This window comes from Lactuca saligna, chromosome 8 (genome assembly GCF_052625555.1).
Source record: "Lactuca saligna cultivar CGN05327 chromosome 8, ASM5262555v1, whole genome shotgun sequence".
In the NCBI taxonomy this organism is placed as follows: domain Eukaryota; kingdom Viridiplantae; phylum Streptophyta; class Magnoliopsida; order Asterales; family Asteraceae; genus Lactuca; species Lactuca saligna.
This window is the reverse complement of record NC_136424.1, coordinates 24,506,868-24,525,420: the sequence shown is the minus strand read 5'-3', so window position 1 is coordinate 24,525,420 and position 18,553 is coordinate 24,506,868. Positions and strand designations below refer to the sequence as shown.

Here is an 18,553-nt window from a genome sequence, read left to right as displayed (position 1 = left end):
CATTTTGACAGAAGCGAAGAGGAACAAGAACAACAATAGCATATGCGTATCACATGTCAGACTTTCAATATCAACTCAAGATTTGATTCAAAGATTTACAATCAATGAGACTTAACGATTTCAACACTTGATATACATCAATAAAACTTCGACCCAAATGGCACAAAAGGCATACAAATTTCTGATTATCAGTCTGATAGATTTCAGGTTTTTACGCCCTGTTTAGCATTTCGGTAGATTTCAGGTTTTCACGCCATGTTTAACATTTCGGTAGATTTCAGGTTTTCACGCCCTGTTTAATCTTCTGCCAATGCCATTAAATAGAAGTCATTCACTTACAGGGGACATGCTCTACATGGCCAGAGGCTTTGTACCATTACCACTGTGAATCTAAGTTCTTTCACTGTTCACATGGTCAAAGGTATTACTTTTGCTATCAAAATAGCAAAAAACAATAACACGGGAAAATAACTCGGAATAATAACATATCAATACCACCGTGAAACTATGTCCTCTCACTGATCATAGGGTTAGAGGTATAGCTTTGGTATCAAAATAACAAATAAAAATATCACGGGAAAACATATAGCACATATAACACATAACATACAATTGTTCCTTTATAATGAACTCACCTTAAAATAACTGGTGGTTAAAATAGTAATTTGTGCAGCACTTCGGCTCTATAAATAGCTTTCGTCGTTGAAAACCGGGAAATATATTGAAAAATAGGCCTTGCGAGGATAGATCTTCAACCCGAAAAGATAAATTTCTCGGGCTCTCCGGGCACTTCGGGGCGTGTTTCGGGTGTTGGAAATAATCCCGGGGCTTTGGGAAATATCAAAATAGTGAAAATATGGAAAAGGGGGCCAAAAATGGCAATTTCTCCATTTTTTCTCGGCAAGGTTCGCATGCCTTGTATTTATAGGGCGAGGATGCGAGGCTGGATAAGAAGGGTGAGTCAACAACAACAGCTAGGTGGCAGCGAGGGAGGAGGAACACATGCATGATGCGAGGCGTCTTTGGAGGCGTCTTAGACGTCGCCTAAGACGCCGAAAGGTGCGTCGACAGCTTACCGGACCGAGGCTCGGTCCAATCGGAATGCGACACGTGGCGCGATGACTCGACGACTTCGGATACGTGGCGATCTCTGGCGACGGTGACGTGGCCGATGAGAGTTTCCTCGGAAATTGCACCTAAATCTTCTAAAATCCATAATTTTCTCATACGGGCTCCATTTTGACGTTCTTTATATGCACGCGTAGGCGGGAATATAATCTACAACTTTCGTTTAGACTTCGTTGGCTAATTTTGACTTTATTTTTTAATATTATTGTTTTTAACAGACCGGGACAGGATAATCCATTACAAATTCATAACTTCTTCATACGGAGTCCGTTTTCGTCTGTCTTTTACCGTTGTACTACTAATGACGAGATCTTCAATTCTCGTTTAGGTTGTTTCGGCTAAATATCGTTTGATCTTTATTTCGAGTTTTTAGCTGTCTACCGCTATTCCGAAACATAGAAAAACTATAACTTCCTTATACGAAGTCAGATTCAAAAGTTCTTTATATGAAAGTTCATTAATTTCACGGGTTCTACAACTTTCATTTAGATCACTAAGGCCAAAAAGTAGTTTATCGGAAATTCACTTTTTACGCGAATTAGTGTTTGCCGAATTTGTCACATATCTTCAATTGGTCATAACTTCTTCGTTATAACTCAGATTTTGACGAGTTTTTCGCCTAAATGTTTCTAACAAGATTCTCTACAATATCAAATAATAAAATTTTACTTATTTCAAATTTTATATTTTTGTTAAATTTTCACTATTTGACTATTAATTGGAATCTCATAAGACTTTCAATATTTTATGAGTGATTTTAAACATAGTGTTACTTCATTTCTAGTAAAAACTATCTGTTAGAACTCAACACTCAATTTTATTCACTTTTAATAATAACAATACACGATTTCAGAACGTGTATGTTACAAACGACGTTAGGTTGTGAACCTAGATACATAAAGTTGTCGACAAAACAATGCTAGGATGCGAGTCACTATTGATGACGGAACGACACTTGGCTACGAGTCTGGCAGAACGACACAAGGTTGCGAGCCATTTTTATATGTTATGTATACGTATTATAGTATGTGGTATTTTTGGAAACTTATTAAGCTTTATGCTTACATTTGTTAATTAAAAATTTTCAAGTTGTTCTTCTAGAAAAAGAAATAATACAAGGAAAAGCATGATATGACTGTACACATGCATCAGTGATGTATATCTCTTGACTTCAGTTGTTATTTACATTACTTAAGTTTTAGATATGATTGTTGAACAATAGGTTTTTATCTTTTTTTTTTTTTTTTTTGAAAAAGGTGTTTTGAATGATTTATCTTATATCTAAGGCATCTTGCATAATTATAATCATCAACATACCAAAATTATAATATGAGTTTCATGATAAACTAATTAAGTTCACAAGTTAAATATTAAAAATTATATCAACTATTTTAAGAAGTAATTAATAATATAACAAACATTTTATTTCTAATGTCATATATAATATTTTAAATTAAATTTGAAATTATATATATATATATATATATATATATATATATATATATATATATATATATATATATATATATATGATAAAAACATAACTGGTTTGAGGACCGGTAAATCATATATGAGATCAAGTAATTAGACGTAATTGGACTAGTATAACACTAATATCATAACCAACTAAACCCACAAAAAAATTAGAAAAATAATCATACGTAGTCTCATTACCATAGTGCTCGTTTTAGTTTTTTTTTCTTATTAGGTTTGGGTATTTTTTTCATCCTTATTTATAACTGAAATAGTTGATTAATTACAATTTTAATTAAAAAACCCTATGAAATGAGATTCACAGCTAAAATCACTTAAGTAAAATAACATGCGGAAAATGTCTAGGCTAAGTCCTATACATTTAAAAGGTTTAGTATAACAAAATAATCACGATACAAAGTTAAAGCAACATTATCACACAAATCTTGGCCAAAGGTTAAAAGTTAACGAAAGTCGATTGCCCAACGCGTACGTTGGGCGTACCCTCTCTTACGTGGGGCATACTACTCGATTAGCGACCAATCGGGGATGCGACTTGCTACACAGGGAGTAGCCAGGAGTACGCCCGACGTACTATGCCCGATCCAACTTCACCAACTTTTATGTCTTAATATGTTAAGACACTTTTCCCAAATTCAGACCTGATGATCCTAGGGTGTCTTAATCCATAAAGTCATCGACTTTAAGCCTTTGCATGGCTAGAAAGGACCCAATTCAACTAACTTTAAATTACATCACTCTAAGTCACTTTACTCATGCATGAGCCATATGAAATAATCAAACAACCGTTTTTATGAATCTATAAGTCCTAAAAATGCATGAAAGGACAACTAATATTCTTTGGAGTGCTCCGAAATCATAAAGGTCCAAACTTTGGGACAAAAAGCTCAAAAACTCATCTGTGGAGATCAAAAATGAAACTCATCAAGGTATAAACTTTATACCTGAAAAAGATGCACAATGAGGAGTGGTTTCTAGATCTACAAGCTTGCAAGCAACAACTCCTTATTCTCTAGCCTCATTCTTCAAAAATATGCACCAAAACCACTTAATAAGCTCCCAAACTCTCACAAACAAGCTTAGACACAAGATTAGGGTTTTAGAAGGAACGATGGCTAATAAGGAAGTCCAAGGGAGGGATAAGGTGATTTAAATAGGGAACGGCCCTTAATATTAGGGTTTAGAGATTGGGCTAGTACACCTGGCGTACTACACGTACACCCAGCATACTAGGAGGACACCCGTGATCCCGCATCACGCGGGTACGCTAGGCATACCCGCAAGTACGCCTAGCGTATGGCTAAAACACCAAACTTTTACCACAAGGGACCAATTATGAAACTTTGACAAAGTTAAGAGCTAAAATGATAATACCTGATAATCAGATGTTACAATTCTCCCCTCTAGAATCAGACTTCGCCCTCGAAGTCATCCTCGGGAAACACTCAGGATAGTGCTCACGCATCTCAGACTAGGGTTCCCACATCCAATCTGAGCCTTTTCAGTGTTGCCACTGAACCGTGACCAAGTTCACAACCTTGTTCCTCAAGGACTTCACTCGTCGATCTAGAATTGCTACGGGCTTCTCAACAGAATTCTAGCGATCATCAACCTGAATGTCCTCCAACGGGACCACAACTGTCTTGTGAGCCATACACTTCCTCAACCGGGAGACTTAGAAGGTATCATGAATCTACCTCAACTCCTCTGGCAGCTCCAACCGGTAAGTCACTTTGCCCATACGGGCCAGAAATCGGAATGGACTAATAAACATGCGGCCCAGCTTGCCCCGCTTCCTGAAGCGGATAACACCCATCCAAGGAGACACCTTCGGAAGCACCAAATCCCCTACTTGGAACTCTATCTCAGAGCGTCGTCGATCTATATAACTCTTCTGAAGGCTCTGAGCCGTCAGCAATCTTTGTCTAACTTGTTGTATAAGCTCGATCGTCTTTAGCACTACCTCCATGCTCCCCATGACCCTTTGTTCAAGTTCGCCCCAAAAAATAGGAGTCAGACATCTCTTTCCTTATAGGAGCTCAAAGGGGGGAATGCGGATACATGCATGATGGTTATTATTTTAAGAAAACTCAGCCAACGGAAGATAGGAGTCCCAACTCCCACAAAAGTCAATGATATAGGCATGAAACATATCCTCGAGCGTCTGAATAGTCCACTCGCTTTGCCCGTCCGTCTGCGGATGATATGCAATACTAAAGTGTAGTCGGGTACCCAACTCCTCGTGAAATGTAACACCCGGAATCTTGAGGAGAAATTTTTAGGAATAAATCCCCTTTTAAGTGTTAGACACGGCGTGTTGCCTCTTGGAACACGATGTGTTGACATATAGAATGAAAACCCTAATCTTTCAGGTTTTTGCTCCCTATTTGAAGGAATAAGGAGGCTACGGTTTGTCCATCCTCAGCCCTGAAAGAAACCCTAATCGTCTTCCTCCATTTTTAAAGCTAGTTTTGTGCTTTTTGAATATAGAAGGAAGAAGGATGAGGAAGGAAGAAAAGATTAAGCAAGCAAGTCCCCATTCTTCATCTTGTCACTCTTCTAGACCTTTGTAAGTGTCCAAGACTCGATTTTTATTATTCCATGTTGTTAGATCTTGAATTTTGTCACTTTAACTTCTTGTTCTTGAATGATGGAATGGTTAGATCTCATAAATTTTGCAACTTTATGAATCTCTAGGTCAAGGTGTGACTTAGTAGTATTTTGGATCTGGATTATAATCAAGTTTTGATGTCATGCATATAGATTAGGTCATAAATCCCCATTTTGACCTAATATGGGTTCAATACATGCATTGGACATGTAAGTCTATAAAGCACCAACCTTCGGGATGGTTTTAGTGTTTGAATCACTTATGGAAAGGATGGACTTCAAAATTTATGGATTAAGTGCTTGTTGGTTAAGCTCTTGCATTAATAAGCTTTATGGATTGAGTTTTAAACCTTTTTGGGTAGTCCCAACCGATAAAGTTGGAAACTTTATCCTTCTGGACCACATTATGGACTAGATCTGAGCTTTGGAGCTCTTGGAATCAAAGAAAACAACTTAATGTATTAAGCTGTTGGAACTTCGGAAAACATGGCGTGTTCTGAGTCAACAGAACGTGTTGGCTGGGGTTTTCCCGATGGATTGGATGTTGTTGGAGCACAATGTGGCCAAGGGGTGTTTGGTCAACATGGATCATTGGCTTTGTCTTTGACCAGGGTTGACCATGGGATATTTTGGGCCTTGGGTGTTTATTTGGAATTTGGACTTTTGGATGATTGAATTGGACTTTGGCTTTGGACCATGTTATAATGAGGGTAAAAAGGTCTTTTACCCTAGTTTGGACACTTAGTGTGAGTAGGATCCATTTATTGATGGATGATTAACTTGTGATTGATAGTGCGGACATTCTTGCGGTACCAGAAGGCAACTTTCTTTTTGTAGAATAATGGCACTTTTCACCCCTTTTTCAACTTTTTCAGCTTTTTGTCAATTCCAACACACAAAAAAACAATAAATTTGATTTCTTCAACAAGATTTCATATCTTTGACCCAATATTCACCAGATTTCACCAAGATTTTGTCCTCATTTTCATTTTTTTTTAATAGAGGACAAAACTTTTATGGGACTTTTGGTACCCATTTAACGTTCAACTTTGAAGTTAGTTTCTTGCATACCCACTTATTTGAAGAAAATCTATCATCCTCTCAAAATAATACCCGCTTCTTAGTTGGAAAACAAAATTTTTCAAAAATTTCATTAAACCAACCAAATTCTCTTTTCTTTTCCTTCCAACTTCTAACATTTTTAACTGAAGAAAAATGAGAATCAGAGATTCTTTGAGCATGCTTGACTTCAACTTTCTCAACTTTTTCACAAGCATTGGGCACTTGTACCTTGGGTATCCAAACTTTCTTCATGTTACTTTTCTTCTTCCTTTTCTTATTTCTATACTTCATAAACGAATTGTGAATTTGAACAACCTTTTCACTATTATGAATTTGAACATTAGAAGACCTTTGAACACAATCCTTAGGAGTTTGATAAATCTGAACATCTTCAATTATTGGCTTTTTGTAGGGAACCAATCCTTCAAAGACATCTTCAGAACATAAAGAATCATCTGTTTGAGTTCCAATGGAACATAATGTCTTCACTTTCACGATTTCAGATGAATTTCTTTGAGATTCATCTTCTAAAGTACCATATTCGGAATGCAACTCTTCTGAAAAACAAGAAACACTTGACTCCCCCTCAACAGGAACATCTGGAGTCACTTTTTCTTCAGAAACTTGAAGAACAACAAGAACTTCTTCTTTTTCTTTTTAGAACTTTTTATCTTCAACATCTGTTTATGTTCCCAGTCTAAACATTCATAGATAACACGAAATTGGTCTACTATTCTCTCATTCTTTTGCACTACACGTTCATTAACCCGTGAGTATTGATTTATTTTCTTATCAACAAAAGAATTATATAACTCAGTAACATCCCTTAACGTAAAATCTCCAAGAACATAAAACAAAGTCCTTTTGTTGACACCATAGATTGGTTTAGTGACCTTTAATACAAGTTCTAAAATGGATTTACAGAATAAAAGATCCATTAGATCTTCAACAAATGATAGAACCTGAAAAGAGAGAAAGTAGATCTGATAAGATTCTAGAGAGAGAAAAGCGGATCTGAAAGGGTTTTTAGAGAGAGAAAACATATATGAGATGGATTTTTTAGAGATAAAGTAGATCTGAACACGAAAATTCAAACAAACACAAAATTTTCTTCTAACTCTCTTCCAAAACTCGATTCAAGAACAAATCAAATGAAATGTTGAGTTGAAGAAAACAGATCTGAACAAGATTTTCAACAAAAAAACGAGATATAGACTTTTTATTTTCAGAAAACGTACAAAACTTGAAGAACAAGGTGAGATTCATGACAAAAATATCGCCATAAACAAGATCAATTCTTGCAAAAATTGTTGAGATAAAAAAGAACCCACTTTAATACCACTTGATAGGAATAAATCTGAGATGACAAATGCGGAATATAAATAACAATCAAGAATCAATAACCATCATATGCAAGTAATCTGATAAAGGGTTTTGTGTATATTGATTATGAGATGAACGTACAAAGAAAACCCTAATCTGGTAAAAAGCTTACACCAAAAGTAAACCTAATGATTATTTATAGGGAACAATAAATATCTACCATAAATATAAAATAAATGCCTAATATAAAACTAATGCCTTAGAAGAGCTCGATTAAGAACTTCTACTATAAAAGCATCGTAGGAAATCATAAAATGATTAACCCTAAAAAGGCTTCCCTAAATAACCCAAAATGTCATATCAGTTTCAATATCTCAAATACTCAACAAATACAAAAACCAATGAGTAAGATAAGAGATAAAATTTTCATCAATGTCTTTTTCAAATATTAAATTCTACAAGATAGAATACAAACATGATAAAGTAATTGTTTTATATGTCATCTCAAACTATTCTAAAATTCTATGTGCATGAAGTCGGATGACTTCATGATCTGATTTTTTGATGTACTTGTAAAATGCAAGTTGAGCAAGTGAATCATTGACTGAAGACTTCATCATGTTTATATAATGGATCTCAAAAAATCAAGAATATAGTATCAAATGGGTAAATAAAATTAGAGAAAATCAAACACTTACATATAGTGTTAGAACAACTTCCATGACAAAGTCCCTGAATGCAGCTCCAATGGGTTCTGTGATAATCGACAATTTCCGGTCAAGTAAAAGTCAAATAAAGTCAACAAGTCAAACCGGTCAACTCAATTAACCTGGGTACATTGGGGTTTATGTTATGTAATTACTGTACAATTCACTATTCTAATGAGAAAATATCATTTCGAAAATTCGTATGTTTGAATTTCCTTAGCCTTAATAGTGCTAAACAATGAACCAAAGCGATAAAACACTATTGTACACTCATCGGAAGTGTGTAGGACACTAAAACATGGCTTAACGGGGTTTACGGACCTTGCGTTGCGAAACCGGACACTCAAAAAGGTCATAAACGGAACCTCTCTAAATCTCTTTCACTCTATCTCTCTCAAATATCTCTCAAAAGTTCCTTTAACTTTTGGTAATCATTCGGGTCATCCTGACCCTTAACCGGGTCAAAAACCGCTTAAAACTGGGTAAAAATGGGTAAAATAGACTTAAGGACCCGAAACCCCTCTTAAAGTGGCCGAACCCTCTTAGGGCCGAAGGTCCATGAAGGGACCGAACTGCTGAGCTAAATCCCCAAGAACCGAACCTGCCTTTAGGACTAAGCCTCGCAAGGACCGAACCCGAAGGTCCTCTCGGACATGAACCTCGCACGAACCGAACCCGAAGCCTTCGGTCCATTTCGCTCCAACCGTTTTCGGTCCATTTCGCCTTCGGGCCAGCAGCAACAAGGACCGAACCTCGGCCCAGGCACCGAGAGGTCTCGCAGGAAGCCCAAAATCACCCGGTTTTCGACTACGACTTCGTTTTAGGCCTGTTTTTCATCATTTTAACGCGGGATTTTCACCCAAAACTTTATTTTAACATATAAATCCCCATTTTTATTAATTAATCACGTTTTTTTTTTGGATAAATCTTATCCAAGAAGAGTGGGTGAAGTACTAGAGGTGGAGTGTTGACTTTTCTTTAATTTATGACACAAGCAACCACCCACACCCACTCCATGACCAGCCTACACCCCTCCCCACCATACCTAGTCACTTCCTTGTAATTTTCCATCAATCTCCTGCCATTCTCATGTCCTAAGAGCTGGACAACCCACCCTATCTCCTCACTTCACTCATTTTCCCTCATTTCCACTAAAAGATCAAACACTTTTCTCTCAACCTTTTATCTCTCAATTTCGAGATTTCCAAGACATTTTTCAAGCTTTCCTTCTACATTTGGTAAGTATCATCACCCTTATTATGGTTATTGCACTTCCTTCTACTCAAAATCATAGAAATATCACACAAACATCGTCACCTTCATGTTAGGTTCTCGATTCATCAAGGCATCTTCTTAGTGTTATTGAGTTGAACACTTCCTTTCTTCAAACATCCATCCACCAAGAATACAAAAAGTTAGTTCATACCCCTATCTTTTCATGTTTTCTTAAGTTTTAAGGGGGGAATACAAGTTAAAACACCAAGAACACAACTAAACTTTTCCAACAGCTTTCATCAAAAAAGTTGGACTCCAATCACGAACTGTTTTGGACAACTTAAACATTTTAGTTTTCAAAATTGTATTAGGTGCAAGTATTTCAAGTTCTTAGATTTAAAATGGATACTTGCACATATCCATACAATTTTTCTACGATTTATGGTGATTTTTACAAAACAGTCTATCATTTCAAGAACAAATCTGGACCAGTCTGTGAATATGGATATTTTCACACAAGTTAAAGATCACTAAAAATCATAATAAAATTTATGAACGAACTAGACACATTTTCCAAACTCTCAGAATTTACGGATTATGATTTGGACTTTTGATTATTTTTCTATAAATTTTCCAAGAACAGAAAATACATGCTTAACACTAGATAAATATGATCTATTTCATTTACACCTTGTAGCTGTTTGAGCAAAGTGTGTATCATTAACAGAATATATGTTATTACAATATATGTCATTTTGTCTTGGTATATAGACATACATCAGAAAACAAATGGATTCTTACCTTCATAAGTTTGGTAAATATATAAGTGGTATTACAAGGTTATATCCATTGAAATACAAACATTGGTAAACTATGATAAGTATAGTTTATGCTCACTACCCCAACAATTATTTTGATAAACTATAATAGGTATAGTTTATGATTCATTTACATAACAAACACATTACTAAAGGTATTACATATACAAAAGGGTTACTACCGCTACAAATAATTATGATAAACTATAATAAGTATAGTTAAGTATTATACCCCCACAAACGAATACACTAATTATAATCGGTACAATTAGGGCGTATATACATTACAAACAATGTGATAAACTATAATAGGTATAGTTTATGTTTCTTCTACACTACAAACTTATTACAAAAGGGATTTCACCTTCACCACCACTTTTGATAAACTATAATATGCATAGTTCATGTTCACTATCACTATCACTATTTGATGAACTATGATATGTATAACTTATGCTCACCATCACCACCATATTTGATAAACTATAATATGCATAGTTCATGTGCATTACCGCTATCACTATTTGATGAACTATGATAGGTATAGTTTATGTTCACTACTACTACTATTATTTGATATACTACACTAGGATTGGTTTAGGTCTTTGGTTTTAAGACTACATTCTATCTAGAATTGTTAGTTTTCAGCCATAATTCCTAAGTATATATGCTAGAGTTATATAGAATTTAGTCGTGATCGACTTAGAATTGGTGGGTCCGCTTTATTTCTTGTTCCTTGTTTGGTTGTGGGCCTAGGGCAGACCCATTACATTCAACGGTTTATTTGACTTAAATTTTATATAACTTTTATACACTTGGAGGTTATGGAAGGGAACTATTGCACTTCCTTCTACTCAAAATCATAGAAATCTCACACAAACATCGTCACCTTCATGTTAGGTTCTCGATTCATTAAATTCAAAACATATTTTGTCATCATGATGTAATTGATTTTGAAATATGTAAACTTACTCTATGATGTAACTCTTTCAATTATATTGATGATGGTTGTGTTTTCTTTCTTCACTATTACATTCGTTGTTATGATACTATACATGAAGTCATCCACCCCCGAACGTTTTCGTCGTTCTGGTTTGGGGGTGTGACAGGTTCGCCGGTGGTTGAACAGATCATAAGGAAGGGAGATCTAATCTCCGACAGGCTTCCCTTGGTTCACTATCTCTATCTCCGTCAGCCACCAATTGTGGAAAGGAAAGGGATGGAGGCAGCAGTGTTGCCGTCAAATGGTAGCGAAGGCTGCTCCTTCTTCTATCCGACAACAATCATGCAAGGAGGGAAAGACTTCAGTCCTTTGTTGATCGGAGAAGAAAGAAACACAAAAACAGTTAGAAAATGGCTGACGACTCTTAATCGACCGCAATGAAGGTCTGTAATTAGCGGTGTGAAGTCGCTGATTTTCTTCTTTTTAGTGGTGATGTTCCAGGCAGGAAACGAAGGTGAAGGGTAGACATCAGGAGCGATCCTCAGGGGAGGGGGTGTCTTTTGGCGGCCTAAGCAAAGGTAACAACCTCCTCATTTTGATTTCATCCTCCTGGTAGGTGAAAAAGAAGAAGCGTATGAAATATAAGAGAGGATATAAGATAGATAGAGAGAGAGAGAGAGAATAGGTCAAATATATTTACTTTATTTCCTTAATTGAATGATTTCCTTAATTAAAAATACAAAATATCCAAAATACATTTTAATAATTTATTATTTCTTGAATTTTTATTGGTGCATTTAGGCAGACAATAGTTGCTAGAAATATTTGAACTTAGCTCTCTCTCTCTCTCTCTCTCTCTCTCTCTCTATATATATATATATATATATATATATATATATATATATATATATATATATATATATATATATATATATATATATTGAACTCAACGAAAAATCATCAGCTGTTTTGCAATTTAAATTTAAGAAAAAAAGGTTAATTACAAAAAATAAAAAGCATATATTATTTATGTATCTAGTATATCATCCTATTTTTATATTTCCACTAATGCATTTGCATTTTATATTATTTATGTATTTAATTATTACTCTACTAGGTTAAAACTCATACAACCCACGGATGTTAATTTTAAATTGAATTTAAAAATTAATTATGTAATAAAACAATATTTTATTAATTTAGAAAACTTATGAATTATAATATTACATATTTTAATAACTTTGTGATTTGTACGTGTTTAATTACATAGTAAATAGTAAGTATTTAAAACCTTGATTTTGAACATACGAAGATGGTGTCTTACCTATATGTGTAATGAAATTAACATAAAAAAAAATACAATACGTAATTATAAATAAATAAATTAATATGATGGATTAACTGTGATTTGCTAAAAATGACTAAAAGATGCTACAAAAAAATTGGTTATAAATTGCAAAAAACATTCTTATAAACAACATTGGAAGTTTTATTTGTGAGTTTATTATCTTTATCTAAAATTAATAATTTTAATCTCTCTCTACTTTAAATTCTAGATAAGGCAACATAAAATTGTATGTGTGAAAAAACCGGATCTTTGATAAATAAACCAACTTTTGATAATGATTGTCCTTGACTTTTATTAATATGTAATATGTATTTGCAATATTTTTATAAAACTTTATAATATGGCCAATTAATTTCACATATATACTTGTTCATATATTTTATTCAATTAATATACCATAATAAAAAAAAGTATACATATTAAATATTAAATTAGAATATGTTTAGGTATGTACAAGTTATGTTTAAAAGATTATAATGAAAATAATTTAACGTATTGATATTTAAAAGTAAATATATTATGCATGTATTGTTATTATGTAATATAAATATTGTAATTAATAATTATGTAAAGGATAAATAAAAATTTAAATTGCATTTTATATTCCATTAAACATAACAAATCTAACTGTTCACCTTCTAATCTAATCCAACGTAAACAGTCCCGTACTTCTTCGTATGTTTAGTTGTCGTATTGGGTTTCATTGTTTTTGGTCTATTGTTTATCTATCTGTATCTACTTAAATGTTACCGAAGATGACCAGATTGACGGCAACGGACAGAAAGACCCTCCAGCCGGAGATGCTAAATACGATAATCAGAAGATGAGACTCAACAAACTTTCACACAACATAAATTCATCATCGTGATTTGATTTTTTTTCGTCGTCGTTTTTCAGGGCAGCTCGATTCCTCACTGAATCTTTTTTCTCTATCAAATTTATATTATCCATTTCATTTATCCTAATTCGTGAATTGGAAATCTCAGTCTAATCGAAAACCCTAGCTTTTCCTCTTGGCATCCGTTTCATTTTATCTCCAAGATTACTTGATCGTGCGTATATTCATAAACACAGAAAGTATAATGCTATGTTACTTGTTGATATTATGACTTACATTGCTAATTTTTTCATTTTTGTTGTTAAATAAGGTTTTTTGTTGATACTAATTGGTTCAAAGAGAATGTTCATAGATGTTGTTTACGATTCTTTCTGTTTAGATTTGTTTGTTGATTTTACTTTATAGTCACTCTTGAGCTAATCTTTCTTCTTAGACCAACAATATTAATTAAATACATTTATAACATGTTTGTGTTAAAATTTGACAACCAGAAAGTCAGAGGTTTGTTGTATCATGAACTGACCTTGTATTTTCTTGGTTGCATCAAAACAATCAGACTTGAAGATGAAGACTACTTGGTACTGAAACTCTGCTATTATTTGAGATTTCTTTGCCAAAAGGTTGCTGGAAATATTAATGTTCGATGAGTTTCCGAAAGTTATGCTGATTCGGTGTCAAAAAATAGAGGTAAATTCGGAGCAGATTTTTTGGGATTTTATCACTGCAAATTAATCAATTTCCAATTACAAAAAACAAACTTTCATATTTTATCGGATATCACCTATTTGAAATTTGAATTACGATTTTTGCATATTATTTGCATATTTATATTTATTGCGTGTCCAGGAATTAAAGGGCATTCATGTAAATTCAGTTCACTAAAAAAAGCGGAAAAACATGATTTAAGAGGACTGGAAGATTAACACATTACGATTTAGTACTTATTTATTAGATTAGAGGATTTTTTGGTAACCGGATAGATTTTCAGAATAGTGCGTTTGGTAGGTAAAAATATTATAAACATAATTTGATATATTAAATATAATGTTTTGATAAGAACAAATAATAATATAATAATAAGAATAAAAATAATATAATATTAAAAACCTAATAAATAAAGATACTATAAAATATGTTTTGGGCCACTCGTCCATAAATAAAAGCATTTCTTCTCCTACGTGCCATTGTTGACGCAATACCACCACCACCACGAGGCAGCTTCTGCAGTCCCTCAACACTCAAGAAGTTATGAGTACGGTGGTTGCTGATGCCACAGTTCCTCCGATGACAATGGCGACTGCAGCGGATGAGCAGCAACAACAACAGCTAAAAAAAGGAATAGCAGAATTCTACGACGAGTCTTCGGGGATGTGGGAGAATATATGGGGAGAACACATGCACCACGGATTCTACGACACCGATGCCGTCGTAGAACTCTCCGACCACCGCGCTGCTCAGATCCGTATGATCGAACAAAGCCTACTTTTCGCCTCTGTTCCTGGTATAATATTTTACTGCTTTCTTCTTTTTAGTTCAATCGATCGATTTTCTGCCTGATATTTCTCCAAATCCGAAGCTTCAAATTTAATTTTCATCCTCAATCGCTTTATAATTGCTCTGCATAACTTCAAAATCTTCGGTTACTTCACTAGTGACAAAAACTAATAATATCTATGCAAATTTGAATCAATCAAGGTTTTAGCTCTATATTTCACATTCACCTTTACAAATGAACTTATTTCCATTGATTTAGTCATGCTAAAGTAGTTTGTGAGCGATATCTTTTCCGATTATGATGCATTTGTGGTTAATTTTTATGAGATTCACAACCTTCAATTTGAAATTGAAAAAATAAGATTCCACTGGGAAATAATTTCAAATTGTACTTTACCTTCCTGTTTCATTACTTTTCAGTTTTCACTTTTCAGAGTAAATAATACTTGATGGATCTCATGAATCTCAGTTCCCTTTTCCTTCCCACTTGTCGTTTTGCAGATGATCCAGTAAAGAAGCCCAAAACCATAGTTGATGTTGGGTGTGGCATAGGAGGTAGCTCAAGGTACCTAGCGAAAAAATATGGAGCTGAATGCCATGGCATCACCCTCAGCCCTGTTCAAGCTGAAAGGGCTCAAGCCCTAGCTGCTTCCCAAGGATTAGCTGACAAGGTAACGATCATTATTTGTTCATCTAAAAAATTGGGGACAAATTTTGCTTATCCTTGATGAAAAAAAAGTTGCATAACATGAGCTTCTATTAGTTTGTGAACTAAGCATGAAAAGCTTGCAGGTTTCATTTCAAGTTGCGGATGCTTTAAAACAACCTTTTCCTGATGGAAAGTTTGACCTAGTTTGGTCAATGGAGAGTGGAGAACACATGCCTGACAAACTAAAGGTTCTTGTTTTCTTAAAAAAATCTTTAATATTCCTGAATTCACAATGTGACATACACTAACATATTTTAATTTCACTCTCACTTAAATTGGCAGTTTGTTAGTGAGTTGGCTCGAGTGGCTGCTCCAGGAGCCACAATTATCATAGTCACATGGTGTCATAGGGATCTTTTACCTACCGAAAAGTCCCTACGGCCAGAGGAAGAAAAAATCCTGAACAAGATTTGTTCAGGATTTTATCTTCCTGCCTGGTGTTCTACTGCTGATTATGTAAAATTACTCGAAACCCTTTCCCTTCAGGTAAACTACATTGTCGTATATCTGACATGTTTGTCCAAACAGTAAAAGATAATATTAAATAAATCAAGTACGAGACCGCTTGGTGGGCCACACCACACTGTCATATGAACAGAATTAAAATTCTTATACTGCAACTGCTGAAACTTAAACCGTCTAAAATGGCTGAATCGTTGATTTAGGACATCAAAGCAGAAGACTGGTCAGGAAATGTGGCACCATTTTGGCCAGCTGTGATAAAAACAGCCTTGTCGTGGAAGGGCATTACGTCATTACTAAGGAGTGGTAATTGAGATTTACTTTTTTTATTTCTTAATAATGTTTTTTTTTTTTTAATTTAGTTTTTGTTAAAATTGGGTAGGATGGAAGACTATAAGAGGAGCAATGGTAATGCCATCGATGATTGAAGGATTTAAGAAAGATGTAATAAAATTCTCCATCATTACATGTAAAAAGCCTGAATAAAAATAGGTGTGTAATGTACTTTTGATTTTTGTACTTTCTTTGATAGACTGCTTCACTTTGGGTTCTTGTTTTAAATGTCTAATAACTATTTTTTTTTCGTGAATTTTTTATAAGTATTGTTTTTTGTTTTGTGGTGTTAAATTATATAATTAAATTTTTGTTATTGTATTTTGAATAAAGTATTCTTTCATAAAATAACTAATAATATCAAAAACAGTGAAAATCTTTTTTTTTTTTTTTTTTACCAAAACAAATAAAGAAGTATCTAGAGAGTGGAGTCCACGTTGACCCAATTTGTCGTATGCCATTACTTTATTTCGTACAAAGGAATCTTCTCGTTGTCCATCACTTATTCGTAACTCATTATACAATGTTGTAACACCGACTAAATGTTATCCCTTTTTAGTTTTACAACCTCAAAAAAACGTGGTTGAGATTATAAGAGCCAACGATGAACGATGAAGCTTTAACACGTAAAATACATAAGAAAATATTCTACTTTGGAAGATCTAATCATAAAACTAAAAATTAAGTAAACCAAAAGTTTTTTATATCAATCCTTTTCCAACTTTTAGACATCTACAACTTCTTCTATGAAATCCACAAAAAATGTCTTGATATATAATGGGTGTCATATTTGTTGGAAAATGTCCATGTCGACTTGCACCCAAGGCTTTGTGAAAATATTTGTTGTTTTGCTTCAAATAGTAATTTTTCTTATTTTTCTAACTTCACTTGCAACTTTTTTTCAAACCAAATGACATCAATTTCGATGTGTTTGGTGCGATCATTAATTACAAGATTTAAAACAAGTTGAATACCTAAACTATTATCACATACAGCACTAACATGAATTAACCTTTAAACATTTAGATCTTTTAATAATTTCAACACTCACAAGATTTCACAAGTAACCACGAACATTGCTAAATATTCGGAATCGAAAGAAGATCTAAATACAATAGTTTGTTTCTTGCCTTCCCAAGAGACCAAACAATCACTAAGAAACTACCGGTGGTTCGCATCCATATAAGCTTGAAGGCTTCGGGACTAAGACTAATAGGGATATTGAAGAGGAAGGAACTCAACAATAAAGAGAAAATAATACTAGAGATAAGAATCTCAATTATTGATAATTAAAAAAAATGTCTTGTCCAACCAAGAAAAAAAACAATTAAAAGGTCTTAAATCACTAAATAAGGAAAGTATATCAAATCCCAAACCATCCAAGATCGGTGATTATACCATTACTAAATTAAAGCAAAAGAAATGTCCTGATTGAAATAACCCATGCATTTGACATGGGTTCAATGGTGATCAACCAGGTCGTCGAGTGGGTCTTTGTGAACCAAGCTTGGGACGTCGGCTATGAGGTCTTGATCTGCATCCTCCTCCCCCACTTGAAAAGGACTCGACCGCGAGTCCACAACATCACCATCATCCGGAACATAAGACATTATTGTCTCTCGGTAGACCAATTTTATAAACATTATCATTTATATGTTTTAAAATTTTAAATGGCCCATTCGCATGAGGCTGAAGTTTGTGAAAACGAGTCCCTGGAAAATGCTCCTTCCGTAAATGTATCCACACAAGATCACTTTTTTTAAAAGACAACTCTTTTACGATGTTGGTTCGCTCGTTGTTGATATTTTAAATTATGTTTAATAATCTGTTCTCGCACTTGCATGTGGAGGTCTTGTATCTGTTTTGCATGTGTTTCTCCTTCGGCATTATGATGCTCAAGTCCTAGGCATGGTGTAACATCCCCAAAAATAGTGATGAAAATTTTCACTTTAAAAACCAATAATTTCATTCATCAATTATCTCAAAAACCATCACCAAATACACTATCAAAATATTAGAGTACAACTATCCAAAAATTGCGGAAATCATGAGGGGATGATGTTGTGTCA

At 34.2% G+C, this 18,553-nt stretch overlaps 1 protein-coding gene and 1 long non-coding RNA gene across 2 annotated transcripts; one reads left to right on the top strand and one right to left on the bottom strand.

Annotated features, from left to right (window-relative positions):
* Positions 1-14,557: 14,557 nt before the first annotated feature.
* On the bottom strand, positions 14,558-15,482 carry LOC145011118 (uncharacterized). The gene is made up of 2 exons (XR_013664022.1): positions 15,378-15,482; positions 14,558-15,103 (listed from the first exon to the last, which is right to left on the bottom strand). It is a non-coding gene; the product is annotated as an uncharacterized LOC145011118 (long non-coding RNA).
* On the top strand, positions 14,647-16,740 carry LOC145011117 (gamma-tocopherol methyltransferase, chloroplastic-like). Its single transcript, XM_078969755.1, has 6 exons — positions 14,647-14,987; positions 15,482-15,651; positions 15,773-15,877; positions 15,972-16,175; positions 16,355-16,457; positions 16,534-16,740. The coding sequence occupies exons 1-6, from the start codon at positions 14,735-14,737 to the stop codon at positions 16,635-16,637; spliced, it is 939 nt and encodes a 312-aa protein (XP_078825881.1). The 5' UTR covers positions 14,647-14,734; the 3' UTR covers positions 16,638-16,740.
* The last annotated feature ends 1,813 nt before the right edge of the window (positions 16,741-18,553 follow it).

What these genes read in the sequence shown, in the direction of transcription:
- LOC145011117 (XM_078969755.1), top strand. Translation starts at nt 14,735, where the DNA reads ATGAGTACGGTGGTTGCTGATGCCACAGTTCCTCCGATGACAATGGCG. An exon ending in ACATGCCTGACAAACTAAAG is followed by an intron (nt 15,878 to 15,971) that starts GTTCTTGTTTTC and finishes TTAAATTGGCAG; the next exon opens with TTTGTTAGTGAGTTGGCTCG. An exon ending in TCGAAACCCTTTCCCTTCAG is followed by an intron (nt 16,176 to 16,354) that starts GTAAACTACATT and finishes TCGTTGATTTAG; the next exon opens with GACATCAAAGCAGAAGACTG.